Source organism: Nelumbo lutea, chromosome 1 (assembly GCF_056320005.1).
Source record: "Nelumbo lutea isolate HS-2025 chromosome 1, American lotus-T2T, whole genome shotgun sequence".
Lineage (NCBI taxonomy): Eukaryota > Viridiplantae > Streptophyta > Magnoliopsida > Proteales > Nelumbonaceae > Nelumbo > Nelumbo lutea.
In genome coordinates this window covers 74819946-74831453 of record NC_142684.1, presented here as the reverse complement: position 1 = coordinate 74831453, position 11508 = coordinate 74819946, and the positions used below count along the sequence as shown (strand labels likewise).

Genomic DNA, 11508 nt, shown 5'->3' with positions numbered 1-11508 from the left:
ATTTATATATAATATATATGTTATCTATTATTTATTTATAAATATGCTATTTATATTGCATTTTTGTAAACTTCTTATATGATAAAAATAGTTGAAAAATACTTATATTTTTTTGTTTTTCTTTGTTTCAATTATTATATTTTTTCTTTTATTAATTTATTATTTTTTAAATTAAATCAGGTTGTATCAGATTCAGATATCCAACATATTGATCGGATTTAGATTTGAATCAATATTTATGAGATTCAATCAGATCTTCTGTTTAAATCGAATTCAAATATACCTTGATTCAAATCCGATCCGATCTATTTGGATCCCTACCAAACCACTTGTCTACAATGATCTAGTTAATTAAATCATTGAACCATTTGACATAACTAGTGGGGTCATGTGTTTGACATTAGTACTCTTTTTTTTATCCTAATTTTTATCCCATTTATATCATTAATGAAAATAATTCTCATTAATCACACTTTTTTTACGATGAATATATAATATTGTAGAATGTACCCAAAATTATCTACAAATTTTTACATTTTCTAGAATTTTATGTATTTATTATTTAATAATAACATCATGTGTTGATCCATTTGACATAGATACTTGAACCACTAACCCACCACTTGGATGGAAAAATCATTTTTTTCTTTTCTAGTTGATTTTAAATCATGTATTGCATTTCTATCATTAGTAAAAGTATTCTTATTTATGCATTTATTTTTACACGTGACAATACCAAATAATGATGATGACAATAATCAGTAACCAAAGTACCTTGTTAGTTGAACCATTAACCTATTTAATTAGGAAAATGAACTATGATTAAGACATTAATTCATTTTCTTCTTTGTATTTTGACCATTTCTATCTTTACAAACAATAAATCTCGTTTTTTTCAAACATATTTTTGTTTAATATGAATAATATATAATATTAATGTATGTTCAAATTTTTCATAAAATTTATTTTATATTTTTATTTTTTATTATTTAATTTATGATATAATAAAATTACTTATTTACCAAGAGGAAATGCAATTCCTATATATTATTTGAACATTGGTTTTTAATATTGTGGTCAAATAAATTATTTAATTATTTATATACATATATTATTTATATATGATATATATGTTATTTATTATTTATTTATAAATATGTTATTTATATTGCATTTTTGTATACTTTTTATATGATGGAAATAGTTGAAAAAATACGTATAGTTTTGGTTTTTAATTTCAACTGCTATATATTTCTTTTTCTTTTAATAATTCATTACTTTTTTTTAAAAAAATCAAATCGGATCATATCAGATTTGAATATCTGGCATCTTGATCGGATTCAGATTCAAATCAATATTTATGAGATCTGGTTAAATCTTTGGATCAGATAAGATTTGAATATACCCTAATTTCAATATGATTTGAAATTATTGAACCACTTGACTAAGATGACATAGCTAATTAAATTATTGAACCATTTGACATGGTTAGTCGAGTCATGTGTTAGACATTAATGCTCTTTATTTTTTATCCTATTTTTTCATTAATGAAAATAATTTTCATTAATCACTGTTTTGTATATGATGAATATATAATATTATAGAATGTACCTAAAATTATCAACAAATTTCCACATTTTTCTAGAATTTTATGTATTTTTTTATTTAGTAATAACACCCATTTGACATAGATAGTTTAACCACTAAACCATCACTAGGATGGAAAAACCATTTTATTTTTTGGTTGATTTTGAATCATGTATTCCATTTTCATCATCGATAAAAGTAATTCTTATTTTCACATCTATTTTTGCTTAACATAGTGAATATATAACAATAGAATTGTATCAAAATGCTTTATACAAAGATTATATTTTTCTTTGAGTTTATATGTGTATGTATGTATGTATATATATTTAATACTCGTTACTTAGTTATGACATAATAGATTGACCCATTTGACCCGGAATGTTAGATCATTGATCTACCTACCATATAGATATGGAAATAGCTTTATTTTCAAACTGGTTTTAAATTTTGTATTTCATTTATATCATTAATAAAATAATTATTATTTATCATACTTATTTTTGTTTATGTTATATATTAGTGTATAATATTATAGATGTGCCCAAAATTGTTTCATATTTTTTTATATTATTCTATTTTAAAAAAAAATTATTTAATCATGGGTTAACCTATTTAATCTAAAAGGTTGAACTACTAACTCACCCCTAGATAGGAAGATGGTTTAATTTCCCATCGATTTTAAGTTGTATATTTGATGTCCATCATTAATAAAATTACGTCTATTTTATCATAGTTATTTTTTAATTTGACAAGTATATAATAATAGAAATGTGTCCAATTTTTTTTCAAAATTTCTTTTTTTTTTCTATATATTTGGTATTTCTTATATTTTTAAATTTGTATTATTTATTTATGACATCATAAATCATAATTATCCATTTGACTCAAATGGTTGATGTACTTACCCATGACTTAGATGGAAAATACAATTTGATTTTTATGTTTATTTTAAAAATATAAAATTTTATTCTATTAATAATTATTGTGTATGGATTTATTAGTAGAATTTAATGATGATAAACAAAAGTGTTTTTTATATTTATTAATTTGTATTATTTATTTATGACATCATGAAATTATCCGTTTGACCCAAATGTTTGAACTACTTACCCACCACCTAGATGAAATATATGATTTCATTTCTATGTTTATTTTAAAAATATAAAATTTTATTCTATTAATAATTATTATGTATGGATTTATTAATAGAATTGAATGATGATAAACAAAAGTATAAATGTTGGATTCAATGAGAGAGAATGTGATTTATTTCATGACTTAAATGTGAGACTTAATAAGAGGTAATTGAATGTATTTAATGGTATTATTTTAATTACATTAAGAGGAAGGGTATTTTAGTAAAGAAAAATTCTAGAAGGCAATACCTAATCATTCACACTTTTATAAATAGTATAGATGTGGGTAAGTTGTTTATTCATCTCAGAAGAGGATATATTTTCAGTTATCCTGATTTACAAGAGAACCCGATATAAGAGCAAATGAATGCAAATTCTAAGGTTAATTTATGGGTTGACCAACTTACCCCCACTAAATACTACAAAGGAATGTGAGCATAATGAACTTAAGACCCCATTTTCTTTTTGATAAATTATTTACCCAGGTAAATACATTTACTCATTTGCCCATGTTCCTTTATTTTCCATGTAAATATTGCAATGATCATTTTAGCCATAAAAATTCAATATTAAAAGGGACATTTTTATCCCATTCAAGTGTTGATTTTCCCTCAACTGAGAATGCTATTTATCCATCTAGGAGATGGATATCCCAGATACCCACATATATTTGAAAAAAGAACATGGGTTTCTCGGTTAATGAGAATCAAAATTCCATTAACCAACTATCCCAATACTCCCTAATTGATTACTGTTAAACATTGCACCAAATCCATAGAAGGAGAGAGTTATATCAAGTACAAAGATTTAATAATAGTGACACGTACATTGCAACTGCAAACAAATTCAATGTGGCCAACTTGCCATCCGGTGGTTTAGACTTAGAGGTGGCGATCATCCAACGTCTAATTAAAAACTGAACCAAGTTTCCTCATCGATCCTTATTCTATTTGAAGCGACTCTTGCTTGTGCTTGTCTTCCCATTTATTCAAGCGTTTTGCTGCTTCTTCCACCTGTAATTCATTTCGCTCCAACTAACGAGGTAAGTATATATGTTCCTACTCCACACATATATATATAGACAGAAGACAGATGTTTGCTGTATTAATTTTCTTTTCTTAATTTTACTCTATTAACAAGAATACGTTTTTCATCATCTTATCAATCAAATTTTTTCTTTCTTTCTTTTTTCAGTGGTTTTTTATATGCAATCCCTGTAATGTAGAGGGCTTATTTGCTTTTTATTTGAGAAGAAGATGGTTTAAGGCACTCACCTCTCGTTTCCAATCTGTCCGACATGCAACCCACAATAAAATGATGGTCTGCATCAGAGTGCCCCCGATCATCCCGGACCATATGCCCTATGTACACAAATCGATGATCATGGTTCTACTTCAACAAAGAATAGTTTGTTAATTTAGGTGCTGATTGGCAAGTATTTTTAAGTAGATGTTTGATCTTTCCATAACCTAGCCAATCAGAGAACACACTGAAATTTCTTTAAGACTCAATTTAGAAAGAGTATACAAATACAAATATGTACAGCATAAATACATGCATACAAAATACAAAGTTTTGTATTCTACATATTTGTATTTATACTCTTTTCAAATTGAGCCTAAAGTCCAAGATTGTTTGGTAAGTATTTATTATCTTGGTCTATCAGGTTGTTAAAAACGGATTGGAAAGCTATTTAAAACACTGAAAGACCACCAACATCATTTGAAGTTTCTCAATTTTTGACTATTTTGATCATTCCACAGGCACCTTCCGGTTTACAAGATAGCAAATAGAAAGACCATTTTTGCTAGCTAGCCTACATCAGTCATAAAATACATGGGGACTAAAATCATTAAACTTCTACCTATGACTCCATGTATTTTATCACTGGTGTAAAGTATTATCATTGATTCCACAGCCTGCTATACAGCTAAAGTGTTCAACTAATAAGAATTCTATTTGTAAGAGAACATATAGCTGTGAATATATAATATTGCATTTGTACAAGAAACAACCAACTCATTACAATGTCTAGTTATGAATTGAACATGCCAGTATTCATTGCAAATGGGTCCACAGTGAACATTGGCGTGTCCACTTGTGATCGATAGCCCACCCCAGTGTGTATGATTTTGTCTCCAGCCAATCCAGTCTCATTACGTACCTTAGCGCCAAGGTCAAATTTAAAGCCAAGTAGAGCCCCCAATGGGATTCCAACAAAGTAGTAGCATCCCACGTTAACATAAGCAACAAAAACTTGCCATCCACACCCAACAGCCACACCTTCAAAATACATTCACAATTATAAACAACATGCCTTGCTTTTGGAGGTTAGACCTTAGACATCTCAGTAAAAGAAAAAATATGATATGCCAGTTATATATATATATATATATATATATATATAATCACAAAATAGGTACCGTAGTTTTTCTTTAAAAAAAAAAAAATTAAAGCATAATGGAGTGAATGAAAGGCGTTTTTCCTAAATTAATGTCTACACTACTTGAGCTCCATAACTAAGACTAAATTTGTTTGCAGTTTAAGTGCACCGGTGTAAATGCATGAGAATGCACATACTGAATGAAGAGTTTTGGGTTGCTTCACAAAGTAAAACAAGTAATATGATATAATGCTTACCTTATATAAAAGAGAATGAATAAGGAGGTAGATTATTTTTGCATTGGTTTTTGAATGTAAAATTTGCACCGCTAGGCCAATAAATCCAAATTAGTAAAAAGTACAAAATATATGTAAGAGTGTAAATTTTTATAATCACAAACAAATGGATGCGAAACTGAACCAGGTGCAAATTTTATATGTGGTTTAGATTTACACCGCAAAACAAGGGAAAAACCTTGGGCGTTGGGAATTGTTGGGTATGATATGTCAATTCATTCAGTCCCCTATTTGTCTTTTACCCCACACCTATAGTAGATTATTGATATATCACATCAAGTAGAGGTGTGAATGAACTGGATTTGGGTTGTATTCCATCAAAATCAAAATCAATTTATACAGATTGGGCAGACCAATAGAGCATTGAACTTGATTAATCTAGACTTAGTGGTCTAAAGTATTTACCGGATTGAATTAGACCTAGTCCATCCATATATTTATATTGGATTGGGACAGATTGAACCAAAATCCACTCTATTAATAGAAGATGAGAATACAGGTGTCAATGGATCAGGTTTGGGTTAGAACAAATCTAAATTAAAACCAATTTGAACAGATTTGATGGTCCAGACATTAAATTGGATTGTTCCAAAATGGTGCAGAGTATTTCGTCGGACTGGATTGGACTTGGTCAATTTGTAATGGATTCATATGAGACCAAATCAGATTAAACCAAATCCGGTCCAATTGACCCCCTATATCCAAGAACGTTCCCAACGACCAAAGTTTATTTCATGGTTTTTAAAATCGAACTGATGACCGAACCAGTCAGAGGTCCAGTTACCGGATTGAATGGTCTGACCACTCAACCCAAACGATCGGCCCATTCTGACTAAAAAATAAAAAAAAATTGAAAAATGATCAAAACCGTTCGAACGATTAACTAGTTGGTTCAGCGCTTTGCTGACCAAAATCAACGGTTTTGAGAAAAAATGAAACCGGTCATGTGACCGGTTTCCAATTTTTCTGGTCCAACCGTCCGGTCCGATCCGGTTTTGAAAACCATGGTTTATTTATTTATCTGGCATAGGCGAGACATCCTCCAGTAAATGCATGATATTCGCAGCTTCATGAAAAGAAGAAATGCCCGTACCCGAGAGTACGGGTTGGACCCCATTGAGAACTACGGTAATGGCTAACAAGGGGGATAGGTCTGACACCGCATCGGCCACGTATTCACTCTCAGTGAAGGCATAGCTGATGACATGGCGTAGTGCAAGCAGAATTATGGCTATGATCACAGATATGATGAAACACGATGATGTTGCAACCACCACAGAGAATGCTGCTGATCTTTCGTTTCCTGCTCCCAGCTCGTTGCTCACCCGAACACTGCATGTGTATAGTTAGTCCTTTACGGTTTACCACTCAAAATAATCTTAAGCCTTAACCCATCACCATACGTATGACTATATCCATATAAAGCCCAATCTGAGCACGCAGATTTGGGCCCCCAGTAATCACCATAATCCTTCTTATCGACCCAAACCAATTGATCCTACTATGGGCCTAAAAAAATCATCTACCGTGACTCAATGAGCCAAATGGGTCGTCCTACATGTTCATTCCCCCCCCTTAAAAAAATGAAAAGCAAAGGAGACTGACCTTACAGCTGCATTGAAGCCCAATGAAACCATGAAAACGAGACTAGACATCATCGTGCTGCATTCGGTAGAATTTCACACAATCAGTGATCAGTTTAACGAGTTAAAATCTGCACCGCACAAAGGGGCACCCCACAACGTCCCACAGCACGATCCCGCCATGTATTGGGAATATCTTCTGATGATGACATCATCGATACACCGTAAAAATGTGCTATGAAACGTTGTGGGGCACAAATCTGAACTCCAGTTTAACACCTTTACCACCATTTTGATTTACTATGAAAGATGAGGACTTTTGATCTTGTTAATTAGTGACCAGGTTTCTTAGCATTTCCAATAAATAAAATGGCTTTCCTACATGGTTCTACAATACCGATTTCCATCTGTTGAGAACATGAGACATGCATCTGCATGATTTGAGTTGAGCCCTAAGACTGGAGTTCACTTTTGCTACAATACTATCACAGAGAATCATGACATTTAGATGTACTGCAATGGCCCATCTGATTCAAGGTGGGCACATCACAACAAATAAAAGGCTTTGATTTAATATTTCCAGCGCAAGGATACGACGCTGTCGTAGCAAATGTGGCTTGTAGGACTTGGGTGCAGATGTGTAACGCCTTACTAATTAACAGGGAAAATTCCTCATTAGTATTTTATACTTTGTGTCTAGCCACTTTGATTCTTAAATTTTAAAATGCGATAATTCAGTATTTGAATTTTCAAAACGTGATAATTCAGTATCTGTCATTAATCAGCAGTTAGTCTTCTATTAAGTGACATTTGAAAAGGACATAAATGTCCTTTGAGTGTTATTTAATTATCTTTATCAACCATCTAAACATTGACAAAAATTTAACAGTCCCAAATGGTCAAATCCTTGCTTCTTCCATTCAAAAAGATTGGGGTTACGTTTGAGTGGGCATTCTGGTAACCCCAACTTTCTTGAATAGAAGAAGCAAGGATTTTGGACTATTAATTCCTTGTCAATATTTATACAGTTGATAAAGAAAATTAGATGACACTAAAAGAACATTTGTATCTTTTAAAATATCATTTAACGGTTGATTAACAACTAATTAATGACTAGTTAACGACGGGTATTGGATTGTCATGTTTTGAAAGTTTGAATACTGAATTATTGCATTTAGGAACCAAAGTGACACTAGACACATAAAGGAAAAGTAAAGAAACCCTTACAAACCTTGTATAGGTTTTGAACCAAACATGGCCTAATTAAAAAGTGAGAGCTCAATCATTTTAATAATGGGCCTTAGAATGAGAGTCAAGCCTGTGTGGGGTGTTAAAAAGGAGCCCAATTCCATGCCCTTGGAAGCAGAACCTAAGCCCAATAAATTAAAATTGGGCTAATGAAGTAATTAAAGTGCGTCAAATGTGGGACTGCATGTGAGGTGCACTGCAGCAACTAGAATCTACAGAGGGAGAATGTCATATCTCACCAAATAGAGAGGGAATCCAACGTCAACTCAGGGTTCTTAAGCAATCCGGCGATTAAAACCAGTATCTGAAAATACCAACTCTCCAAGCACAACATCACTGCCGAAGCCGTAGACAGCTTCAAGAATTCCGGTAACCCAGAGAAAGCTTGTAACGAAAATCCGGTCCAAGTATATTTGCAGTTATTGCTAACGACGATGTACAGGAACTGAGCTCCCACAATAATCCACCATGACAGACTTAACACCAGTGACGCACCTAATAATCCTAGGCCTAACTTATACACTGCGAGCCAGCTTAGCAAGAGATGGACTCCTAACGTGACCATTGATATATAGGTGCTCGGAGCCACAATACTCTGGGCTTGAAGGAATTTCTGTATGGGAAAGTTTGCAGCGTAGGCGAATATCTGAGGGATAAGGCCGTAGGTGAACACCGCGGCTGCCGATGCTATCTCTACTGGTTCATGGAGGAAGATCAATATGGGTTTCGAGAAGATGTATAGCACAGCAATTGGGATCCCAGTTGCCATAAGAATGATGGTTGATCTCTGGAGATAGATGCCTAGCATTTCGTACCTCCTACCCCCGTATGCCTGCCCACACAGTGTCTCAACTGCACTTCCCATTCCTAGCTGCAGAGACAATATATATATATATACCAAAACACGAATCAGAGAGAGAGAGAGACGCGGGTGGAGGTGGCCGGTTATACGTACCATGAGGCCATAGGCCAAGAGCTGAATGCCGCTATTGCCGAGTGAGGCAGCAGCGAGCTCAAGGTTGCCGAGGTGGCCGGAGAAGACGCGGGTGGACATGGACATAACGTAATTGATCATGTATACGAAGGCAGCAGGGGTAGCGAGGTGAAAAAGGAGCTTCAGTTCGATAACAATGGCTGATTGCAGACGCTTTAAGGTCGACAGCTGGGTGTCTGATAGTATTCTTTCGAGCTGCTCATTGTTTTGAGGTTGGTCGGAATCCGGATTCGTTTGCAATATAGGTTGACGAAGCTCTTCCTGAGGGGATTCCATTTCGTGGTTGTTGTTGTTGTTGTTTTGTGAACGTTGTGGTTTTTCCAAGATTGAAATATAAGGTGGGAATGGCAACGAGGCGGGGCGGGGCGGCGCCGAATTTTGCCTGCCCCAGACCCAAAACTCAAATTCCCGCCCTGAACCCCGGTCGGAAAAGAAATTCTAACCCCATCCCCTCCACTTGTTGTGTAGGAAACGAGGATCCGATTTTGCTGACCCATTTTTGCTTTTTACCGCAACTTGATCGTAGTCAGAAGCTCCGTCAACGCACAACCTTTCACCGATAAAGTTGAAGCAAAGTTATGGAGGGTGGGGCTAGATGCCCTACTTTTAACGAATGAGTCAGAGGCATAAGATAAGTAGGGATCTTTTAAAACGGATGGAAATTACAGTCAAGGTGATGGGCATTTTACCTACTTGTTCTCTCTAAATATTCTCTTCTTTTTTCTCCTCCCTTTCGATGGTTTTTAATTGAAACGGCTGTCTTTTAATTGTTTCCCTGTATGTAAGCTTTCGGGATTTGGGACTTTGCTTTGGTGAAACTTGAAAGTTAGGGAGCGTTCCTCAATATGAATGGTTTTGTTTTTACTTAAGAAAATGAAAAACAACTGTCAGCAGTAAAATCACACAGATGTATTGTTTTTGTTTGAAAAACAAAATCATCTACATTGACGAACAACCACTTAGATGTTATTCTTCTATTTTGATATTTTTTACTTGCTTTCTTATCTTGATAGTTCATTGTCACTTTCTTTTGGCATAGGCATAGTTCACCTACAAGAAAATCGACTCCCACTTTAATAAATAAAAGTGAAATTAAAGCTAAAAAGAAAAGAGAAAAAAAAAAAAGGAGAAATGACAGAGACGACAGCGAGGAGGTATGGATGATTCATGGGGGAAGCTCTGCATGTTCACATATGCCTTCATAAGGAGTAGCGGTGAGAGGGATGGACCCCACATGCAACAATCCAGAGAATAGGGTTGGTTCAATTCGATTGTATATAATTTATCCAATCGAACCGACTAAGATTACCTAAAAACCCAAGTAAATATAGACTTATCGAACCGGCATCCAGTCACCGAAGTAAATATAGACTTGGGTCCATATTCTCTTTCCCCTTTGACGCCTCGCTCTTCTTGTCTTTCTCCATTTTACGTGGGGACACAGTGAGTCACAGCGACTCCCAGTGAAAAATATAGTGACTCACAGTGAAAACAAAATCAGTAGCTTCTTTGATGTGCAAAAGACCCAATATACGACGATCCGATGGCTTATTATCACCGGGAAACCTACAGAAGTGAGAATGGGAAGAGGAAAGTTTTTTCTGGGGACTTGGAAAACAAGAAAATGAAAGCAAAAACGAGGAGTCTCGAGTTACAGAGGAGAGAGGGATACAGATGCGAGAAAAGGTTACAGTTGAAAAGATAGTGACACAAAAGTCGAAAAGATACAGACGCAAAGGTTGGCCACTACACAGTTACAGACTGTGTAGTTTAGAAGGTTTTGGACTTTAGGGGGTGGAGTTTAAAAGGTTACTATGGATTCCCCAACATAACCAGCCATCCAACCATACCATCCAAGTATAAATTCAGGCCTTAAACGACAACCAGTTTGTGGAATAGCTGAAAGGTTTTGGACTTTACTGTGTATAGTTTAAAATGTTGGACTTTAGGGGGTGGAGTTTAAAAGGTTACTATTTCTTGTTTTTCTTGTTGGTTGGCCACTACAAAATTCCCTTGGTATAATATAATACCATACCTTGAAGTACTTAGCCATAGAATTCCCCAACATAACCAGCCATCCAACCATACCATCCAAGTATAAATTCAGGCCTTAAACGACAACCAGTTTGTGGAATAGCTGAAAAACCCTCCTTCTACAACAACAACTTTAAGGGACAAGCAGAAGTTGATCTCTGAAGCACTTCCACCATGCCATCAGCCTGCCTTCGGAGTGTAATCATGTGTGTCATGGATGAACCATTTATGTATTTTGTATGGG

The 11508-nt window shown here is 34.2% G+C and overlaps 1 protein-coding gene across 2 annotated transcripts; it reads right to left on the bottom strand.

Annotated features, from left to right (window-relative positions):
- Window positions 1-3400: 3400 nt before the first annotated feature.
- Window positions 3401-9711, bottom strand: LOC148875397 (protein DETOXIFICATION 40-like). Of its 2 annotated transcripts, XM_088945343.1 has the most exons (7): window positions 9192-9646; window positions 8476-9107; window positions 7011-7067; window positions 6499-6737; window positions 4891-5009; window positions 4001-4087; window positions 3401-3739 (listed from the first exon to the last, which is right to left on the bottom strand). In XM_088945343.1, the coding sequence occupies exons 1-7, from the start codon at window positions 9504-9506 to the stop codon at window positions 3668-3670; spliced, it is 1521 nt and encodes a 506-aa protein (XP_088801469.1). In that variant the 5' UTR covers window positions 9507-9646; the 3' UTR covers window positions 3401-3667. The 2 variants fall into 2 exon arrangements, with proteins under 2 accessions (XP_088801469.1, XP_088801460.1); XM_088945334.1 differs by having other exon boundaries at window positions 8476-9711.
- Between the last annotated feature and the right edge of the window lie 1797 nt (window positions 9712-11508).